This window comes from Neophocaena asiaeorientalis, unplaced genomic scaffold (genome assembly GCF_003031525.2).
Source record: "Neophocaena asiaeorientalis asiaeorientalis breed wild unplaced genomic scaffold, Neophocaena_asiaeorientalis_V1.1 scaffold469, whole genome shotgun sequence".
Lineage (NCBI taxonomy): Eukaryota > Metazoa > Chordata > Mammalia > Artiodactyla > Phocoenidae > Neophocaena > Neophocaena asiaeorientalis.
This window is the reverse complement of record NW_020172691.1, coordinates 1,244,257-1,267,606: the sequence shown is the minus strand read 5'-3', so window position 1 is coordinate 1,267,606 and position 23,350 is coordinate 1,244,257. Positions and strand designations below refer to the sequence as shown.

At 50.4% G+C, this 23,350-nt stretch overlaps 1 protein-coding gene across 1 annotated transcript; it reads right to left on the bottom strand.

Annotated features, from left to right (window-relative positions):
- Window positions 1-1,155: 1,155 nt before the first annotated feature.
- OAZ1 (ornithine decarboxylase antizyme 1) lies at window positions 1,156-4,461 on the bottom strand. The gene is given in 6 exon segments (XM_024740129.1): window positions 1,156-1,546; window positions 1,771-1,856; window positions 2,290-2,462; window positions 2,880-2,966; window positions 2,968-3,025; window positions 4,313-4,461. Coding segments are annotated over 6 exon segments (681 nt in total). The 5' UTR covers window positions 4,456-4,461; the 3' UTR covers window positions 1,156-1,412.
- Between the last annotated feature and the right edge of the window lie 18,889 nt (window positions 4,462-23,350).

Below are 23,350 nucleotides of genomic sequence, written 5' to 3'. Positions count from 1 at the left end.
CTGTGAAGGTGCTTTCTGGCCTCCAGGCCTTGCCCGTTGTTCCCTCCACTGCAGACACCCTCCCCTCTACCTCTGCTTCAGACTCCTGTACCTCCTCCAACACCCCGACTCCAAACCCCTTTCTCGGCCCTTGCCCTGCTGACGTGGACTGGAGTGTGTCCAGCTGTCTCCCCAGACCTTTGAAAGCCAACTCCATTATCACTCAGGTAGCTGAATAGCCCACCCAACCCCCAAATATACTTGAATCCCCCTAAACTCCATCCTCCTCAGTAAGATACCCGCTTGGCAGCCTGTTCCGTCAATCGCCGGGCCACGCTCGCAGATGCAGCCAGCAGGTGGCGCTGCAGCCCCGCAGCTCTTCCGCCTTCCACCCCCCACCTCACCCCAGCCCCCGGCCACTGCAGTCTTTGCCTTCTGGCTGTCTCAGACCTCCCCACCTCTGCCCCGGCCAGGGCACCCACCAGCAGCGCTCCTGCCCCAGCACAACACTGTACAAAGGCTAAAGGGCGGGGTGCCCACGGCTAAACACCACCCCACCCCCAAGCTGGAAAAGTCCCGGGCAGCCCCTGCCCCACCCCACGCCACTTCCCAGGACCCAGTAAATAGCTTCAGACTGGAACCAGGCCACTCCAGCCAGCCTCAGGCCTCAGCCACCGCAGGGAATGGCACTGGGGAAGGCAAGTGACCGCCCAAGGTGTGGGGTGGGGCAGGAGGTGGCGGGAAGGGGGAAGGCGAGGTATGGAGCAGACAGGGTGGAGCCCCAGGGCCAGGCTGCCCACAGGAGGCCAAGGCTGGCTGTGGCCAGAGGTGAGACCGGGCTCTTGGCTTCCCCACCCCTCTGTAGAAAGAAGGAAGTGTGTGTAGGGGGGTCGCACAGCTCCCTGAAGCCCAGGCAACCCTGAGGCCCCTCTCCCCTTGGCCCCGGGCCACCCCTCCACCTGCCCTCCATTTCGGACAGCGCCCCTGTCAACACCACTGAGCCAACACAGGTCTTGGAAGGGCAATCGTTTTATTTCGATTTTTGAGAGCAATAGAAGGGTAGATTAATACCTATCTTTCCAAGTTAAGAGACCTAAGACTGTTTCCAAAAGACTTCAAATAAGAAACTCCTCCTCAAGGTACAAGGATAACCTGAATCATCTTAAACCAGCAATAAAAAAGTAAAATATAAATTTTTATTTAGAATTAAAGCAAATACTTCAGTATCACAAACACAATATTAAACTTCAAGAAATACACGGCTAATTTGGAGTGAGCATTTATTTGCACAATTACGACATGCGGACAAACCCAGCAGGTGAGCAGGCTGACGCAGGTCAGCACGCAGTTGATCACACCACCCGCCCGAAGCACGGCAGCAAGTGCACACGGAGCGGTCTGCAATCGAGCCCCAGGGGCCTCAAGGGCCTCAGCTACTCCTCCTCACCGGAGGACTCCCTCTCAAACGTGTAGGCCATGAAGCAAGCGTCGGGTCTCTTGGGGACAAGGGGATGCCCCGGTCTCACAATCTCAAAGCCCAGAAAGCTGAAGGTACGGAGCAAGGCGGCTGCGGAGGAGACGCCATCAGGTCAGAACCACCCCGTCCACCTGCAGGGCCCAAAGCCCTGCCGGCCCGGGGACCGCCTGAGACAAAAGGCCCGAGTCTAGGGCAAGAGGGCTGCTCACAGGGTGTGGGGCGCCCCCGGACGGCATGGACCCCACCCTAGGCCTGGCCTCCAGGGCAGTGGGCAGCCTCTCCCATCTCCTCTCCCCCGCGTGGAGATCACCCACCTCGGTCATCGCGGTTCTTATGGAGGCAAACGAAGACGTGGTCAGCGCGGAGCTGCTCCTCAGCAAACTCGAGAAGAACTGCGAAGCTGAGGTTCCAGCGTCAGGGCCCACGCCCCTGCCGCCCCACAGGGGCCCTAGCCCAGCTCTCCCACTTCTGTCTGTGGCCTCATCTGCATACTGGGAGCACCAGCCTCTCCCGGGTCTAATCCAGGGTCAGCCTTGCCACTGCTGACATTGGAGCCAGGTCATTCTAGGGGACTGTCCTGGGCACTGTGGGGTGTCCCTGGCCCCACCCACGTGACACCAAGAGCAACACCCACAATGTGACAACCACAGATGGCCCCTGGAGTCCCCTGGGTGATACTGCTGGTCCACTGCTTAAACGGGGAACCCTCACCCCGGAAACAATAACCACTGCCTGGCTCCTGACTCAGGCTTCCCTCCTCTGGAGTCCAACTTTGAGGTGCAAACACAGTTTGCCTTGCTCTGCCCCCCAGGCGCACACAGGCCCGCCCTCACCTGTCCTTGCTCCCCTCGGGCAGAGCGCCGCCTGGGATCTCAACGTAGAGGCAGCTGTTGCTCAGCACCGCTCTCCAGTTAATGTGTTTGGCATCCGTGAGCCTGGACTGGACGTTAAAAATTCTCGTCTTGTTATTAGACGTTAGTTCCTCTGTTACATTCAGCCGATTATCCTGTGGAAGAAGACCAAACCCAACCTTGGACGCCAGCCTTCACAGCCTGGGGATCTTCCCCCTCGCTACTCTGACAGTTTGGAAAACCCAGAAAAGCACCCATATGACCATTCACCCCACGCCCTGCAGCGCTGTTGGGGTGCAGGGCCTCCCGGGCCTCTGAGGAACGGTGGTTCCGCCCAAGGCCAGAGCAGGACCCCCAAGCTGAGGCGCAAACAGGAGGCACCAACAGCTACTAGAGGCTCAGGCAAAGCCTGCGCTGCAGTCTGCACCTTTGTTCCTTCCATCTTGGATTCAGGAAAACCATGTGGAGAGTTCCTGGCACACGACAGGTGCATAAAACATTTCGTGGGTCTGGCTACTCTCCCCCTCTTGCCACCTCAGGTACCCAGAAGTCCGAGGAAGAAGAATACTTACAGAGTAAAATAAATTAGCTGAAAGACTGTGATCCCTCTGACTATTCCCTCGCCCACCTGGGATCTTCAGGGGTGGGTGAGGGACATCAGGAGCACCACCGAGGCCCTGGGCCCAGGTTACTACAGCAGTTGATGGATGCCCTGGAACTGGAGAAAAGGCGCTGGTGAGCAGCACTGGGGGAGACGCCCTGCCTCCGCTGACAGGGCCCCGAGCCCAGCAAGGCCAGCAGAAGACCAAGGCCTACCAGAGCCCAGGTCCTTGCGACGTGCCTCCCTCTCTCAAGCGCTATGTTTACACTGGGTGCAGAGTCAACATCTGCCTCCGTCGGGTCAGCAGCCACAGGAACAAGAGACCACTCAAAGCCACCTCCTCGGGTGGTGACGCTGATTAAAGGTCCAACCGGTCCTGAGTGCCTCTTCTGCCCTTTAACTATCTTCTGACCAGCACCAAGTGTCGCCCTATCCAGCCCTGCGCCAGGTTCTACTTCCCACTTCTAAGTCCAGCGCTTCAGCTTCCCCTTTTTCCACTTTGCAGTCTCTAGCAGACCTGAAGCCCTAACAGTCTTTTCTTAGGAATCCAGCAAAACCGTCCTTCCACTGAAGCAGCCCCTGCTACGGCTCTTTCGTTGTCGGCACCCGCCGGGAGGCGCGGGACCCGTTCGGTGTCCCGCAGGCGCAGAGGAGACGGGCCCGCGCAGACGCCCTCCCGCGCGCACCCCGAGGCCTCCGCTTGCGTCATCTCGGCAGAGCGGCCCTCGGCCCCGGGGGAGGTTTTCACAATCGCGCAGCCGGCAGCGCCAGCAGCCATTTGCTGCGCAGTGTCAACAGGCCCCGCGGTCGCCTCCATTTTGCTCGGCTCCCATCCGGGGCGCCGCGGCATCTTGGCTCAGGGCCCGCGCGAGGGCACCCCCGGGGCCGTGGTCTAAGACCTCACGATACGTGGCGAGCGCGGCTCACCTGGACCCCCGGCCCCGGCCACCCTCGACCCAGCCGTCCTATGGGGGAAAGGCGGGCCGGCAGCCACGCCGAGAAGGGCCCCGAGCGCCGTCTACGTGGCGCGACCCGGCTCCACGCATCCTCGGGGCTGAAAAGTGACCGCGAGGGCGGCCGCGTCCCGGGGCCACGTCGGGGTGCGGGATAGGGGGAAGGGCCGCTCCGCTGAGCGCTCACAATCTCCGCGCCCGCAAAGCGCAGATTCCCGCGACCCGCCGGCCCCCCAAACCCGACCCCGGAACCTCGCACCCCCAGACCGGACTGTGGACTCCCGTGCCCCCCAAACCCAACCAGGTTCCCTGGCGACCCCCAGTCCAACTTGGCCTCAACAAAGGGGGCGGACCTCGCGCTCCCGGGACTTCCGTGGCGCCCCGCGGCCAGGCCCCTGCGGGCCTGCGCGGCGGCGCTTCTGGAAGCTTCGGGCGGGGGCGGGGCGCTCACCTCTCGCTGCTGCGGCCTCCGCGGCTGTGCAGGCTAAGGAGCGGCATGGTGCGGGTGGCGTGGACGGTGGCGCTGGGTTTATCCCCCTCCTTCTCTCTGGCGAAGCAGTGGCTGTTCAGGATCCGCTGCAGGGAGGATTTCATCGCCCCGCCCCGCCCCTCCCCGCAGCCGGGCCTGGGGGGAGGGGAGTGTAGCTGTGCCCGCTTTCGGGGCACTCGCGGTGGCTACGTCTCCGCGGTGATCCCTGTCGCCCTCCCCAAGGTCCCCTCCCTCTAAAGGACTCCCTCTCCTGGGCGGCTCTGGGCGACGAAGGTCCCAGGGTATTTGGAGAGAAGGGTCCAAGCTCCCACACCGCACCATAGAACACAACTATTTTCAGTAATAACCTGATAATGATCGATCCTAATAATGGTTTTTCTGGATTCAGTCTTTCACGTGTTAAAACAATTTGCAGTTTACTTTCGATGTCAAAGATATTATTCAAATTCAGTAAAATATTTCGCATCACATTTGGACTTAAGCAAAAATGCTTTTCCTTGCAGATAAACTCACAAAGATATTTCACGTGTGAACTAAAATTTGCCCCAAGCAAAATATTGTTCTTGCAGGTCCCACTTTGTTTCATGTTTTTACGTTTTAAGCACAGAGTCAATGAAGAGTTACATGGAATGAAGTAACTCCTACCTGTTTCTTTGTCTTTACGATCCCTGCCTGTCCTTTTTATCTCATTTTTATTTCCAAGCTACTCTGTCCATTGGGGTTAGAGGCACAAACTTTCTGCAAAAGGACCTTGAATTATTACAAAACTGATAGAAATTTACTCTCCAAAGTATGTGGCGAAGTCCCTGTGTGTCTCCAAATACCCTTCCATGTGGAATGCAGAATTTATTGTTTACGTATACAGCATTTATAAGTAATACATCTAATTTACAGCTTCCATATGTACATTATTAAAACTCAACAGAGACTGTAATAATTGCAAATGTTAGGCCAACCAAAGAAATTTCCCAGAGAAAGAATATTTAATGAATTACATTGCTTAGAATTGCCACTCATGGTGAAAACCAAAAGCAGATGAATTTATAGTTAACTTTCTAATTGTTTTCAATGTTTCTTTTTTTGCCAGGGCTCACTCCCACCGACCCACTTAGGGTGCCACTTAAGTGTCCTCACTGTGGGGCTAGTATGCCTTTACTTTTTTTTAACTTTTTGGCCACACCGCATGGCATGTGGGGTCTTAGTTCCCCGATCAGGGATGGAAACTGCACCCCCTGCAATGGAAGCGCGGAGTCTTAACCACTGGACCACCAGGGAAGTCCCTGGTGTACCATTATTTAGGCTCTGTTTTCTTGAGGCTGGAAGAGCCTATGGGTTTCGAAATCTGGGTCTTTGCCTCATGGTAACTCTCCGGTGTGTTACACAGACGGGCAATTCTGGGCTAAGAGTCCAGGATCTGGAACAGCCCATGGCTAGCCACTGGTCACTGGGTCGAGCCATGTTTACCCCCCATGACTGAGGCCACGGAGTGACAGGGCTCCCAGCTGACTGCCAGCACAGTGGGCTCAAGCAGCCATGCAGACCCTGGTCCAGGGAGTTGTCTCCAAGAATGCCTCGCATGCCAGGCCAGTCTCTGAGGGATGACATTTAGGCCACGTCCAGGTCTCTGCAGTCCAGGAGAGCCAGCAGGAAACTCCAGACTCAGGACTTGGGGTGGGAGGTTCCTTCTTCATCAGCAGGCCGTGCGCCCTTGCTGGCCAAAGCACGCTTTAATTTGGAATCACTGTGGGTGGAAAGGGGAAAAGTATGTAACCTCTTGGTAAAAAAAACAAACTGCAGCAGCTGGGGGAAAAAAATGGGTGGAGAAGAAAATGGGTGCACATGAGGTCGGGGTGAGACGTGTCAGGAAAAGTCACCGTGAGGTCTCTAGGTGTTGGAGGGCCCCCAGCTCTGGGTGGGGATATGGGGAGCAGTGTCACGTCTTCCTCGTGGGGAGGGTGGGCTCCGGTTCTAGGGACAGCTCCCTCTGCCTGCTGTTGGGGAGGTGAGAGTGACCTGGTACAGGATGACACACGATGGGGACCGTGTTCCTCTGCTCTATCCCTGTGTGTGCATGTTGGGGGCACCAAAGCACCTGCCACTAAGATTGTAAACTCTGAACAAGACCAAACTCTCCTTCCAGGTTTCATCCGGCACCAAAAACCTTGCTCGCTGTCAGATCTCGGTTGTGAGCCTGCGGTCAGGGTTGGTTGTTTTTGTGTTTTTTGTGTTTTTGTTTCTTTTTTTTTTTGCCATGCCACGTGGCGTGCAGGATCGAACCCGTGTCGCCTGCTTTGGAAGCACAGAGTCTTAACGACTGAACTGCCAGGGAAGTCCTAGGGTTGGGTTCTCGAGGCAGAAATGAATGCCCACTCTTCACATTCGGGGCCATCCCGGGTGCCGTGGGGTGTGGAGCAGCCTCCCTGGCCCCCACCCCCTCGATGCCAGGAGCCCCCTCCCAGCGTAACAACCACAGAAGTCCCCAGACATCATCCAGTCTCCCCCCTCAGTGTCACCTTCTCCTACTTTCTCCCACTGATCTGGGGGCACCTGCACGTGCTGGGAAGGGGGAACCTACACACTGAGCAGACCACAGTGGGGAAGGCTCAGGGTGGGCATGGGTGCCCAAGGCAGCCACCCTGGCTGGGCTTGCTGGGGACGGAGAGAGAAATCAGATGGGGCGACAGGGGTGATGTGGTAGGGAAGGATTGGGAGTTTGGGATTAGCAGATGTAAACTATTATATAGAGAATGGATGAACAGCAAGTTCCTACTGTATAGCACAGGGAACTATATTCAATATCCTGTGATAAACCATAATGGAAAAGAATATGAAAAAGAATGTATATATGTGTAACTGAATTGCTTTGCTGTACAGCAGAAATTGACACTACATTGTAAATCAGCTATACTTCAATGAAAAATAAATATATAAATAAAAAATAAAAGACCCCCCCAAAAAAGAAAGAAATCAGACAGAGGGGAGGTGCCTCACTGGGAGCAGGGAGTCTGTGAGAGGCGAGGGCCCCAGACTGCAGGGAGGGAGAGGGGGACATCAGGGAGGGCTTCCTGGAGGAGGTGAGAGCTGAGCTGCTGGGAAGGGATAACAGAAGACATGGGACAGGCACGTCAAGGATGGAGGGCCCATGCCCAGTGTCCTGCTAAAATCAGTATGGCGAGGCGGGAGGATGCCACGGATCTCACTCTGATTTTTAGAAAGATTCATGGAGTGTAGTCGGCTGAGTAACAGCCCCCAAACACCTCCCCATCCTAGTCATGGGAACTGTGAATGTGCCACCTCACCTGGCAAAGGGACTTTGCAGATGGGGTTAAGTTAAGGCCCCTGAGATGGGGGTGACCCTGGATTCCCTGGGAGGTCCCAGCATCATCACAAGGTCCCTATAACGGGGAGGCGAGAGGGTCAGAGGCAGAGACAGAGACTGGAGATGCTGCACTGCTGGCTGTGAGGATGCAGGAGGGGCCGGGAGCCAGGGATGCAGCGCCTCTAGAAGCTGGAGAAGTCGGGAACTGCTGCTGCCCTGGAGGCTCCGGAAGGACCAGCCCGGCCCACGCCTGGATTTAGCCCCATGAGGCCCGAGTTGGACTTCCAACCTCCAGGACTGTGAGTGGATAAATCTGTGTTGGTTTAGGTCACTACACTGATGATGATTCGTTACAGGCGCCCCAGGGAGCTCATACACGGAGTGAGGGCAACATTCAGCATCTTCATGGGCCATTGGTGACATTCGGCACATTTGACAAAACCCACCTTACAGTGCAGTTGGGACGTGTACATTTCCCTCGAGTGAATTTCATCCAAACATTAAAGACACATTAAAGACACAAACATTTGTCAAATGATTCTTTTTTTTTTTTTTTTTTGGCCACGCAGCTTGTGGGGTCTTAGTTCCCTACCAGAGATTGAACCCACACCCCCTGCAGTGGAAGCGTGGAACCCGAACCACTGGACCGCCATGAAAGTCCCTATTAAAGACACAAACATTTATGGAGCCCCAGTAAACGGTGCGCCTGCTAAAGGGGTTTGATGCCTGCAGTAGACTTTGAAATGAAATTTTAAAAGTAAGGTGAGTAAACAAAGACAGGACAAGGCGAACACAGCAAAAGATGACTTGTAGAATCTAGGCGGCGGCAATGTGGGCCTTCACTGTAGATTTCCCTCAACTTTTCTGTCCGTTTGAAAATTTTCGTCATCAACTGATAAAAAGTAAACATAAAAGGGGTGAAAGTCCTTTCACCGCATTCAGCATCCTTTTCAAGCCTGGCCCTCTCTCCTAACCTTATTCTCCAAACAGAAAGTCAAGAGGCCGGAGGCAGCCAGAAGAGGGAAGTAAACAAAAAACGACCACTTTTCCTACAGTGAGAATCGGGCCAAAGGACAACAGCCTCAAATGGCCGGATTTGGCCACAAATCCGCACACACGTCTGTTGCCGAGTGATAAAGTACAGGACACCCCAACATGCTCCTGGCGTTTTGACAGCCCCGTAAAAACACCATGACCAAGGACTAGAGGGGGTGACGGGAGAAATGAGCAGGCTTATCTCAAACTCTGGGCTACTTTTTATGTTGTTCATATATATTTTTTTGAAGTATAGTTAATTTATAATGTTGTGTTAGTTTCAAGTATATAGCGAAATGATTCAGTTACACATATGTACTTAGATTCTTTTTCAGATTCTTTTCCATTATAGGTAATTACAAGGTACTGAGTAGAGTTCCCTATGCTATACAGTAGGTCCTTGCTGTGTACTTTGGAGTTTCTGCTTTTGTGGTCATTACAGAAAGGCTGTGTTGACTCTCTTGGTGTATACATATTTTTTTTTTTTTTTTTTTTTGGTGTATACATATTTGTGGCATTCTAGATAACTTTCTTAGGATCAATTCCTAGAAGTGGAATCTCTAGGTCAAAGAAATAGCTATTACCTAAGAGCTTCTAGAAATGTTACAAGAATTTACTTTCCCACAGGCAGCACAAGCGAAGGCCTGTTTTGCCATGGCCTCACCAAAAGGAAGTATTATCATTAAAAAAATGTTTTGGACCTCTTTTTGCCTTAATCTGCATGTTAATGGTCACTTGTGGGGTTGGAGAGTTTCCACGTGGTGAGATTTTTTTTCTGCTGTGTTTCTGTTAGTCAGGAAGGCTGGGTACTGAGGTCTGCTGCAGGAACAAAAGCCCCCAGCTCACTGGCTTAAAGCACGAGGGGCTCGCCACAGTGAGACGCCACCTCACACCCAGTAAGGTGGCTATTATCAAAAAGATGGAAAATGACAAGTGTTGGCAAGGATGTGGAGAAATTGGAACCCTTGTGCACGGCTGCTTCGAAGGATATAAAATGATGCAGCTGCTGTGTAAAAGTCTGGAGGGTCCTTGAAAGGTTAAACATAGAATCACCATATGACCCAGCAATTCCACTCCTGGGTGCATCCCCAAAAGAACTGAAAGCAGGGTCTTTTTTTTTTTTTTTTGTCCATACTGCAGCATGTGTGATCTTAGTTCCTCAACCAGGAATCGAACCCATGCCCCCTGCAGTAGGAGCATGGAGTCTTAACCACTGGACCACCAGAGAAGTCCAGCAGGGTCTTGAAGAGATATTTGCACACCCGTGTTCAGAGCAGCTTGAGTCACACCAGCCAAAATGTGCAAACACCCCAAATGTCCATTTGACAGATGATGGATAAACACGATGTGGTCCATCCACGCACTGGAATATTACGCAACCTTAGAAGGGAAGGACACCTGCTACATCATGTATGAACCTCAAGGACGTGGTGCTCAGTGAGAGAACCAGACACAGAAGGACAAACACAGTCTGATTCCACTCACAGGGGGTCCCCAGAGGAGTCACATTCACAGAGACAGGAAGTAGATGGTGGGGGCCAGGGGCTGAGGGAGGGGCTGGGGAGTCAGGGTTTCATGGGAACAGAGTTTCAGTTTGGGAAGATGAGAAAGTTCTAGATATGGATGGTGGGGATGGTTGCCCGACAGTGTGAATGTGCTCAATGTCACTGAGCTGTGCGCTTAAAGATGGTTCAGATGGTGAATTTGTTATGTGTATTTTACCACAATAAAAAAAAAGGCACCCCACACCCACAATCCAGGGGTATTTCTTCCTCTTGCCCAGTGGCCTTCTGGGGCCCACACGGGTGCTGCTTCCCAGAGTGGCCCGGGCACCCTACCCTCTTGGACTTCACTGTGGCCCTGGAAGGAATCACGCCAGCAGCTCAATACCCCAGCCTGGACGTGATCCCACCAATGGGTACAATGGTAAATTTCTTCTGCGAGGCTAAAATTATTTCAAAATAAGAAGTTAAAAACGAAGCCACTCTCTATATCTGTGGTTCTGCCTGTTCTGGACGTTTCCCACCAGTGGAATCACACCCTGTGTGTCCTTCTGCGTCTGGCTTCTCTCACTGAGCATCGTGTTCTCAGGGTCCGTCCACGCTGTAGCGAGGGTCAGGGCTTCTCTCCTCTTCATGGCTGAGTGATGCTCCCGTGTGTGGAGGGACACGTGTGTTTATCCACTCATTAATCTGTCAAAGAACATTTGACTCATTCGCACATTTTCGCTTTTGTGAAACATGCTGCCATGGACGTGCATGTAGAAATATCAATTCCAGTCCCCACTTGCTCCTCCTTTGGGTGTATACGTAGGAGTGGAATTGCTGTCATATGGTGATTCTATGTTTAGCTTTTTGAGGAACTGCCAAACCGTAATATACTCTTGAGAGGAAAAGAAAAAAAGAAGGTTCCAAAACAAGATGTTCAGACCTTCACTAATGATGCCAGTCTTGTAAAAATAAATATGTAAATAATATTGAAACACAAGGTTACAAAAACATCTGAGGAGAGAACCCTCGAATATTAAACAGCGTCTGTTTTCGGATGGGAGCAGGAGGGTGTTTTAAAAACTGTCCTCTTTGAACTTGGGTACGTTGCTAATGTTCAGGTTTTGCCTGCGTCATAAGGCAGAGAGTAAGAGCTGTTTCTGAGCGAGGTGGGAGGGGGCAGGAAGCCTTCGGCCTCGGCCCCGAAGGTGGGCAGGTGCGTCTGGCCTCCTGGTGTCTCCGGGGGTGGGGAGGGCAGTGAGGTTATGTGTTCAGGATTTTTACTGGTGGAGACTCATTGAAGAAATCCACTTCCCTTTCTTCTCAGGGGTCCCAAAGTGGCCCACGCTTTCCAGTTGCAAACACCTGGCTGCAGGTCTTAGGATGTCCCTCTGAAGGCTGAGGTCCCCCCAGAGGAGGGGAGCTGGGTTTCTCTGCACCACCAAATGGGGGGGTGTGTGTGAATATTCAGGATGTTTGAGTTTCCTGCAGCTGCTGTAACAGGTGACTGCATACTGGCGGGCTTCAGTCAACAATAATTTGTTCTCGAATGTTCAGGAGGCCAGAGTCTGAACCCAGGTGTGGCAGGGCCGAGCTCCCTCCAGAGGCTCCAGGGGAGGGTCCTTCCTGCCCCCTCCAGCTTCTGGGGCTCCAGGTGTCCTTTGGATTCTGGACACATCACCCCAATCTGTCTCCGTCTTTACATGGATATTCTGTTTCTAAATTTCCCTCTTCTGATAAGGACACAGTCATACTGGATTAGGGCCCCCAACATTCCAGTATGACCTCATTTAACTAATTACATCTACAATGACTCTATCTCGGTCCATTCGAGCTGCTGCAGCAGAATTCCTGGGACTTCTCTGGTGGTCCAGTGGGTAAGACTCTGCGCTCCCAATGCAGGGGGCTCGAGTTCAAGCCCTGGTGGGGGAACTACATCCCACATGCATGCTGCAACTAAGAGCCGGCACAGCCAAAATATAAAGAAATAATAAAATAAATTAAACAAACAAAAAAAGAGAATTCCTCGGACTGAGTGGCTTATAAACAGAAGTGTACTTCTCACAGTTCTGGAGGCTGGAAGTCCAAGATCAAGACACCGGCAGATTTTGTGTCCCGGTTCAAAGTTCACACCTCCTCTTCGCTGTGTCCTCACATGGCGTAAGAGGCAAGGGTGTTCTCTGGGGTCTCTTTCATAAGGGCACTGATCCCATTCAGAGGGCTCTGCCCTCCTGACCTAGCGTCCTCCTGAAGGCCCCACCTCCTAATACCATCACAAGTGGAGGGCGTTAGGATTCAACATATGAATCTGGAGGGGGGGGGGGATACAAACATTCACCCTATAGCAGACCCCGTTCCCAAATGGGTCTGGGGTTAGGACTTGAACGTATCTTTTGGAGGGAGTGCAACTAACCCATAACTGGGGCGGGGGAACACCAGGGAGCTGGGGACCAGGTGATGTGGGGTGAGAGCACTCCCAGTCTGAATGAACGCGGGTTTCCCACAGCAACTCAAAGAGACAGGCATGACCGGTACCTTTCTTCCGGCAAACGACATGGATCTGGACGTGGGACAATTGGTTGGGACTCAAACTGGGGCCTCGGAATCCAGAGGCAGCCCTCTCAGCCCCTCCTGCAGATCTGTTTTAATGGGTAACTACCCTGATGGCCCATGTGTGCTAAAAGTGTTTGGACTAACTAACAAGGCTTTGTCCTGATGGTATTTTATATTGTAGCATGTTTGTTTGTTTTTCGGTACGCGGGCCTCTCACTGTTGTGGCCTCTCCCGTTGCGGAGCACAGGCTCCGGACGCGCAGGCTCAGCGGCCATGGCTCACTGGCCCAGCCGCTCCGCGGCATGTGGGATCTTCCTGGACTGGGGCACGAACCCGCGTCCCCTGCATCGGCTGGCAGACTCTCAACCACTGCGCCACCAGGGAAGCCCATATCATGTTTACTGATGGTTTAAATTAAACAGGGTCTCCCCCAGCACTGCTGACATTGCGGCCGGGTCACCCTCTGTCGGGGTCCATCCTGAGCGCTGTGGGGTGTGGAGCGGCCTCCCTAGTCCTGCCCGTTTGATGCCAGGAGCCCCCACTAAGTGATGACAACCAAAGATGTGGCCCGGTGTCCCCTGCAGGCAGCATCGCCGCCGGTTGAGAACCACAGACCTACCATCACAGACATCATGTCGTTTTACAAATTTCAAAATATATAGCTCAGGGGCTTCCCTGGTGGTGCAGTGGTTGATAAAAAAAAAAATATATATATATATATAGCTCAGGGAGAGTATTCCAAAGTTCCTCGGTGCTTTCGAGATAAGCCTGTGACTTGTAACTCTGCCAGTGCACGTTAGCTACTTCGTCAGGGTGAGGTTTGTACAGGCAGCCCTTGTGGAAGGGGGTTAAATTACTTTCGGTCACTTTGTATGCCGTTTTGGTAACGACCAATGGATGTTTTAGTAATTATCAGGTGAAGTGGTATTTTAAGATTCTACAGAAGCTTACAGGGCCGGTACTGTTCATTTGACCATAGGAAATGGAATCCATCGGTAAGTAACTCTTGGGTTGTCTTCACACATTTCAATATTACTAACTGTATGCTTTTTAAGGGTGAAGAGTACAGTATGTAAATTATATCTCATAAAGCGGGTATAAAAAAAGAAAGCAGGGTTTCACCCATGTTCAAAGCAGTGTATTCACAATGGACAAAGGTAGAATGAACCCAAGTGTCCACTGATGGATGATGGATAAACACAACGTGGTCCATCCCTACAGTGGAATATTACTCAGCCTTAAAAAGGAAGGAGATTCTGACACCTGCTACAACAGGGATGCACCTTGAGGACATCATGCTCAGTGAGAGAAGCCAGACACAAAAGGCCCCATACAGTGTGAACCCACTCACAGGAGATCCCTAGCGAGTCAGATCCACAGAGACAGGAAGTAGATGGTGGGGGCCAGGGGCTTGGGGAGGGGGAGGGGGAATCAGTGTTTCATGGGGACAGAGTTTCAGTTTGGGAAGATGAGAAAGTTCTGGAGATGATGGTGGAGATGATTGCCCAACAGTGTGAGGGTACTTAATGCCACCGAGCTGTGCACTTCCAGATGGTTGAAATGATCGATTTGGTGTTACGTGTATCTTTCCGCAATAAAAAACTGGATATGGTGGCGAGTGACTGCTGTGTTGCAGAGCCCAAATTTAGAGAAAGGTTGAATGGGGGCGGGGTGAGGTGGAGTGAGGAGTGGCCTGCACTCCGTGGTTATGCCCACGACTCTGTCGGGGACTCAGGCAGCTCATTATTGGAGCCTCAGTTTTCTCATCTGTTTTGAGACGAAAACTAAACAAAAGTCCTTGATTCATGGGGTTGAACTAGGATTAATACAGAATCTCTCACCTGGGGGCGATCCCCCTCCCAGGGGACACTGGGCCACGTCTGGGACATCTGTGGTTGTCACGACTGGGGGGAGGGCTAAGAAGCTGTAGGAGTGATCATCTCTTTCCCAGAATCCAGCTTCTTAAGTCGGATTCACCTTTGCAGGCCCAATGTCAGCCGTGATGAAATAGAGAAACTGTGCCCTAGAAAATGCAAGGTGACCTATAGTAACACAAAGCAGATCAGTGGTTGCTTGGGCACAAGGGGTGAGGAGGGAAGGAAGGAGGGATCACAGAAGGGCATGAGGAAACTTTTGAGGATAATGGGGTGTTCACTACCTTGACTGTGCTGATAGTTTCCCAGGGTACACTAATGTCAAAGTTTACCAGATTCTGTAATATACATATGTGCATTTTACTGTGTCAGTTATACCTCAATAAAGCTGTTATTTTTTTTTAATGAAGCCACCCCCAGACTTCCCTCGTGGAGCAGTGGTTAAGACTCCGAGCTCCCAATGCAGGGGGCCTGGGTTCGATACCTGGTCAGGGAACTAGATCCCACATGCACGCCGCAACTAAGAGTTCACATGCCATAACTAAGGAGCCCACCTGTCGCAGCTAAGGCCTGGCTCAACCAAATAAATATTTTTAAAAATAAATAAATTTAAAAAAATGAAATGAAACCCTGTGATATCTGCTCCCTTTTCTGCTGAATTTTTCTCCATAAACTTTAGTATCTTCTAACACCATATTATTTTTTAATTTTTTTTTATTTTGCGGTACGTGGGCCTCTCACTGTTGTGGATTCTCCCATTGCGGAGCACAGGCTCCGGATGCACAGGCTCAGCGGCCATGGCTCCCGGGCCCAGCTGCTCTGCGGCATGTGGGATCCTCCTGGACCGGGGCACGAACCCGCGTCCCCTGCATCGGCAGGCGGACTCCCAACCACTGCGCCACCAGGGAAGCCCTAACACCATATTTTTAAAAAATAAATTTATTTATTTATCTTTTTATTTTTGGCTCTGTTGGGTCTTTGTTGCTGTGCATGGGCTCCCTCTAGTTGCGGTGCGAGGGGGCTACTCTTCGTTGTGGTGGCTTCTCTTGTTGTGGAGCACGGCTCTAGGCACAGGGACTTCAGTAGTTGTGGCATGCCGGCTCAGTAGTTGTGGCTTGCAGGCTCAGTAGCTGTGGCGCACGGGCTTAATTGCTCTGCGGCATGTAGGATCTTCACGGACTAGGGATCAGATCCGTGTCCCCTGCATTGGCAGGCAGATTCCTAACCCCTGCGCCATGAGGGAAGTCCCTAGCACCATATTTTTGACCACTAGGCTTATAATCAGTATCCATCACTTCTCCCACCCTGAACTCAAATTCTATGATCTATGGATCTTTGTCTTTTTGTTTGCTGTATGGATAGGTGCTTAATAAATGTTTATTAAGATGATGAAGACTGGGGACTTCACTGGTGGTCCAGTGGTTAAGACTCCCCATGTTCCCAATGCAGGGGGCCTGGGTTTGATCCCTGTTCAGGGAACTAGATCTTTTATGCCACAGCTAAAAAATATCCCGCATGTCGGAAAAAAAAAAAAAGAAGAAGATGAAGACTAAAGCAGGATTTTGACAAGAGCCTATTTTTACATTACTGAGAACGGGTGGGCTGCATGCAAACTCCAGGACAGCCAGCAGAGGGCAGCGGTAGTCAGGCTCAGAGAAAGGATGGCTCTTCTCTGAAATGATCTTGGCCTGGAACCCTGAGCGTGGGGATCTGGCCAGAGGTTTGGACATGTATGATCAGTCCCTTTTCCAGCCCTGAATCAGTTCCCTCATCCCAAAATGACCCATCCATCCATCTATCCACGCACGCACCAATTTGTCTATCCATCCATCCATCCATCCATCCATCCATCCATCCACCCATCCACCCGCCCATTTATTCATTCATTCAGTAACAGTATACTGAGTGTGTATTGTGTGCTGACTTCGGCAGTGAGCAGAGGTGGAAAACAAAGTCATAGCCGAGAAAAGTTTTTGGGGAAACGGTCCAGGCAGATGTCAGGACAAAGTGAAGGGTTAGAATGAACTTGTGGTGTTTGGTATGATGTGGGGACAGAGAGGAGGCGAGTGTGGTTGGAGCAGAGTGAGCAAGGAAGGGAGTGAAGGAGGGTGAGTTTGGTAAGGTCATCAAGGCCCAGATCAGGCATCGCCTTATGGGAGAATGTATTGAGTGCCTATGGTATACTACGCACATGTTCTTCTATTTTGATCCTCGAGACAATGGGTGGGGGTTCTCTCCATTTGCTCTCTCTTTTTTTTTAATGGAAGTATAGTCGATTTACACTGTTGTGCCAGTCTCTGCTGTACAGCAAAGTGACTCAGTTATACACGTATATGTGTGTGAGTATATATACATCCATATATATATGTATATATATACATCCTTCTTTTCATATTCCTTTCCATTATGGTTTATCCCAGGAGATTGGATAGAGTTCCCTGGGCTATACAGTAGGACCTTATTGTTTATCCATTCTAAATGTAATAGCTTGCATCTGCTAATCCCAAACTCCTAATTCATCCCTCCCCCACCCCCTTCCCTCTTGGCAACCACAAATCTGTTCTCCATGTCTGTGAGCCTGTTTCTGTTTTGTAGATAGGTTCATTTGAGCCATATTTTAGATTCCACATATAAGTGATATCATATGGTATTTGTCTTCCTCTTTCTGACTTACTTTACTTAGTATGATAATCTGTAGGTCCAACCATGTTGCTGCAAATGGCATTATTTCATTCTTTTTTATGGCTGAGTAGTATTCCATTGTATATATGTACCACATCTTCTTTATCCATTCATCTGTCCATGGACATTTAGGTTGTTTCCACGTTTTGGCTATTGTAAATAGTGCTGCTATGAACATAGGAGTACATGTATCTTTTTAATTATAGTGATGTCAGGATACATGCCCAGGAATGGGATTGCTGGATCATACAGTAATTCTCTTTTTAGTTTTCTGAGGAATCCATTTGCTCTTGACAGCCAGAGGCTCAGAGAATTGAGGTCAGTTAACCAAAACCCCACAGCTATTATTAAGTTGCCAGATTTGAAGCCAGGTCTCGTGTTCGCCTGTGCTCCCAGCTACCTTTGGACCCCACCCATCACCCTTAACAGACTCTCTCATCTGCACTTGGCTTCACTGCTCTGACGCTCTCTTGGTCCAACATGGTGGACACCTGGTGTATCAGTCAGCAAGTGTTGTGATAATGCCATGTAACAAACTACACCAAAGCTCAGTGGCTTAGATCATGGTCACCCATGGTCAGCCAGGCTTCAGTAGGTCTAATCTTGGCTCAGCTGGTCTTGATTCCAAAGTTTAAATTGGCCCAAGTATGTTCCATGCAAGGTGAGCTGGCAAATGTTTAACCTCGGGCTCCTTGGCAGGGGTGGGGTGGTGGGGGCATTGATTTGTCACCTTGGCCAATTTCTGCTGTGTAAATACTCTCACTGATTTCAAGCTACCATTGTGACATCACCGAGTGCAGAATTAGGAAGAAAGGTGGAGGGGTGGGCCATTACACACTGTCTCAGTCTGTTTGAGCTGCTGTCACAGAACATCACAGCAGACTTTTATTTCTCATAGTTCTGGAGGCTGGAAGTCCAAGATCAGGGTGTCGGCAGATTTGGCATCTGGTGAGAGCCCGATTCCTGGCTCCTAGGTGGCCGTCTCCTGGCTGTGTCCTCACATGGTGGAAGGGGTGTGGGAGCTCATTGGGGTCTCTTTTACAAGGCACTCATCCCATTCATGGGGGCTCCACCTTTATGACCTCATCCCAATAGCCCACCTCCTAATATCACCTCCTGAGTCCTCAGTCCTCTTGTGTTTCTCTTTTACTTGCACACTGCTGCCCACTCACATTTCTGACACCAGATACATGGTTTTATTTCCCCCAGAGCAAGCAATTCTCTGTGACATCAGCTGGGAGTCCTACCATTCAACTAAATTCTGACACGCTCTACCTGAAGATGGCATCAGACCCCACAGGTTAAAGGCTCGGTCCCACAAGACTGCCCCTCCCCACAGATGCCAAACTCAAGTCCAGGTTGTCACCTGTGCTTCTGACCAACTGGCTAGAGATCGGAGGTCCCATGACCCCCTCCTTGGGTTCGATTAATTTGTTAGAGCAGCTCACAGAACTCAGGGAAACTGTTTCCTTACTGCTTATTGGTTTATTATAAAGGGTGTGATAAAGGATACAGGTGAGCCTCCAGATGAAAAGATGCATAGGGCAAGGTATGTGCGAAGGGGCACAGAGCTTCCATGCTCTCTCTCCAAGCCCCTCCCCATGTTCACCGACCAAGAATCTCCCTGAGCCCCATAGTTTAGAGATTTTTATGGAGGCTTCATCATATAGGCATGATCCATCATTAACTCCATCTCTGGCCCTTCTCCCCTCCCTGGAGGGTGGCAGTGAAGCTGAAAGTTCCAAGTTTCTAATCATGGCCTGGTCTTTCTGGTGACCAGTCCCAGCCAGGAGCCCACCCAGAGCTATCTCATTACACCAAAAAACACTCCAATCAACCAGAAAATTAAAAGAGATTTAGGAGCTTTGGCCACCAGAAACCAGGGGTCAGAGACCAATAGATATATATAGATAGATAGATAGATAGATATTTATTGTTTCACAAATATTATTATTATTATTATCTTGGCTGCGTTGGGTCTTTGTTGCTGTGCGTGGGCTTTCTCTAGTTGTGAGAGTGGGGATTACTCTCTGTTGTGGTGCACAGGCTTCTCATCGCGGTGGCTTCTCTTATTGTGGCATGCAGGCCCTAGAGGGCACGGGCTTCATTAGCTGTGGCACATGGGCTCAGTAGTTGTGGCTCGCGGGCTCTAGAGCACAGGCTCAGTAGCTGTGGCTCGTGGGCTCTAGAGAGCAGGCTCAGTAGTTGCGGCGCATGGGCTTAGTTGCTCCGCGGCATGTGGGATTTTCCCAGAACAGGGATGGAACCCGTGTTCCCTGCCTTGGCAGGTGAATTCTTCACCACTGCGCCACCAGGGAAGTCCCACAAATCTTATTTATATACCATGAAATTTACACTTTTAAATGTACAAATCAGTGGTTTTTAGTACATTCACAAAGTTGTGCAACCACCACTCCATCTAATTCTAGAATAGTTTCATCACCGAAAGACAAAAACAAAATCTGTGTCCACTACCGTCGCTCCCCACCCCCTTCTCCAGCCTCTGCAATCAGGAATCCATTTTCTGTCTCTGTAGATTTGCATGCTCTGGACGTTTCCCATCAGTGGAATCACACACCGTGGGTCCTTCTGCGTCTGGCTTCTCTCACTGAGCATCGTGTTCTCAAGGTCCATCCACGCCGTAGCGAGTGTCAGGGCTTCACCCATTTTCATGGCTGAGTGATGTTCCCGTGTATGGAGGGACCACGTTTTGTTTATCCATTTATCTGGTGATGAATATTTGGGTTGTCTCCACTTTTTGGCAATTTGGAATCACGCTGCTGTGAACTTTCATACACAGGTTTTTGTGTAGACACATATTTTATTTCCCTTGGGTATATACACAGGAGTGGAATTGCTGAGTCATAGGATAACTCTGTTCAATATTTTAAGGAATTTCCAGACTGTTTTCCAAAGCAGCTGCACCATTTTACATCCTCATCAGCAATGTATAAGTGTTCCAATTTCTGCACCTCCTCTACAACCCTCGATATTATCTGTCTTTTTGATTCTAGCCATCCTAGTGGATATGAAGAGATACCTTATTGTGATTTTGACTCGCATTTCCCTGGTGGCTAACGACATTAACCAAGTTTTAGGAGCGCATTGACTATTTGTATATCTGCTTTAGAGAAATGTCTATTCATCTACTTTGCCTTTTTTTTTTTTTTTTTTTTTTTTTTTTTGCGGTACGCGGGCCTCTCACTGTTGTGGCCTCTCCCGTTGTGGAGCGCAGGCTCCGGACGCGCAGGCTCAGCGGCCATGGCTCACGGGCCCAGCCGCTCCGTGGCATGTGGGATCTTCCCGGACCGGGGCGCGAACCCATGTCCCCTGCATCGGCAGGCGGACTGTCAACCACTGCGCCACCAGGGAAGCCCCAAGTTTGCCTATTTTTTTTACAGAGTTTTTGAAAAATTTTTGAATCGTAAGAGTTCTTTACGCAGTCTAGATAGAAGTCCCTTTTCAGATATCTAGATGCAAATATTTTCTCCTATTCTGTGGGTTGTCCTTTCATTTTCTCAGTGGTGTGCTTGGAAGCATAAAAGGCTTTCCTTCTGATGATGTGACATTTATCTAAATGGTGTATATTCTTGGAAGTTCCCTGGTGGCCTGGTGGTTACAAGTTGGTGCTTTCACTGCTTTGGCCCAGATTCAATCGCTGGCCAGGGAACTGAGATCCCACAAGCTTCATGGAGCAGGAAAAAAAAAAAAAAAAAGATGTACATTCTTGTGCATGTTTTTTGGTGGACAAGTGCTCTCATTTCTCTTGGCTGTGTATGCGGGAATGGAATCACTGGGTCATGGGGTAAGTGATTGCTAGATTTAGTCATTGATGCCAAACAGTTTTCCAAAGCATTGTACAAATTTACAATCCCAGCAGCAATGGGTGGGGGTTCCGGTGCTCTCTATTCTCGCCAACTCCTGGTTTTGTCAAAAAGTTTGTTCAATTAATACATGCCCGTAAGGCGATAGTTCTGGTGCCCATATGGCAGGTGAGGAAGCTTACCCGGGTCACTGAGAAGGTCAATGGCAGAGGAACAGCCATCTGGCTCAGAGCCAGAAGACACCTCTGCTTCTGCCTTTGAAAGGTGGAGTCCCGAGGGTTGCGTCTGGCTGGTGTCTGGGTGAGTGATTAGGCACCTCCAGCCCCCAGACACACCAGTTAGGCTGCCTCAGGCCCCTGGTGGCCAGGGAGGAGATCCCAGCAAAGTGCCCATCATCTTGCATCACCTGCGGTACCAGGCACCAGTTCCGCCGGGAGGGCTGGTAACTCCTGTCACGACTTCGGTGTGAGCTGGGCTGCCAGGGAGTTGGTTCAGGAGCCTCGAGGGGTCACAGCCAAGGTTCCACCAGGAGCTCAACTCAGCAATGTGATCCTGGGCCTTGGTTTCGTCAACTTTAAAGTGGGGTTATTGTATTCCCTGCTTGCCTAATTTCATGGGAAGAAGGAAAGGCAGCGCTGACAGGAAAATGAAAAGAAGGAAGGGTAAAGCTGTTAATTATATGGAAACTAATAATGACAACAGGACTTTCCTAGTGGTCCGGTGGTTAAGACTCTGCATTTCCACTGCAGGGGTCAGGGGTCTGATCCTTGGTCGGGGAACTAAGATTCCGCAAGCGGTATGGTGCGGCCAAATAATAATGATAATAACAGTGGGCAGATTTATTGAGCACTTAGTATAAGCTTTGCCTATGGTGCCTCGATTAATTCCCTTTATGAAGTTCATTTAAAAATCTGAGGTAGCCCTGGGCTGGGAGGATCCTGTGTGCCGCGGAGCGGCTGAGCCCGTGCGCCACAACTACTGAGGCCTTCGCGCCTAGAGCCCGTGCTCCACAATGAGAGAGGCCACTGTAATGAGAAGCCCGCGCACCGCAATGAAGACCCAATACAGCCAAAAATAAAAACAAATAAATTTATTTTAAAAAATAGATAACTAACGAGAAACTGCTGTATAGCACAGGGAACTCTACTTCACTTTGCTGTACGGTAGAAACTAACACAACATTGTAAAATAACTATACCCCAATTAAAAAAAAAATCTGAGGCTGAGGACCCTCCAAAACACAGCCACTAAGGATCAGAAGCAGGATTTGAACCCACTTCTATTTCTCCCTTCACTATTCCTACAGAGGAAGGCTCTCATTGGTCCAGTATGTCACCGCCCAATGCCCCTATTGGCTAGAGCTCCAGGCTACATGATAGGCTGCTTCTCCAAACATATGGCTGGAAGCTTTGGGAGATCCAGTCCCTGTCAAGGAACTATGGTCACGTGACAGGGTCACATGATAACAAATAACAAACCCAGGCCTCAGGAATTGACCGGGACCATTTTCCAAAAAGGCTGCCAGTATATTTCTGGGTTGGAATGCCACCTAAAATACAGGATTGCCCAGTTAAATTTGAATTTCAGATAAATAGTGAATTTTGTTTAGTATAACCATGTCCCATTCAATATTTGGGCCATATACTACAAAAATTATGGTTTATCTGAAATTCAACTCTAACTGGAAATCCTGTATATTTATTTGCTAAATGGCAATCCTAATTCTGGAAACTCTCTACTGCAGGCGGTTCAGAGGGAGGGAAGGGGAAAGGGACTAAATATCTGGATTGTTGATCCTGTCTCTCCCTCCTCCCACCCACATTGCAGCCTCACCTTTCCCCAAGACCCTTCCTTTCTTTCCTCCTGCGAAGAGGACAGCTGAAATACGTCTCATTTCTCTCTCCTCTTCCATTCTCACAACATCCACGGAAGTTCACTGGAACAAATTTACTTACCCCATTATGCTAATGAAACAACTGTGTCTCAGAACAACTGAATGTCTTGTGGAACATTACACAGAAAAAAATGAGTCTAAAGACCTGGACTTAGCAAGGGCTAATCCCCACTTCCTTCTCTGTGTTGCAGAAATGGCCCTTCGCCACCCCCATCCCCTTCACTGGTAAAGCCCATCTGATAAAGACCTCCCGGGACACAATTTTGGTCTCTGAAAGTTAGGCTTGATAACTTGATGCAGCAAGAGTAGACAAAGTATGGGTTATCTCCCC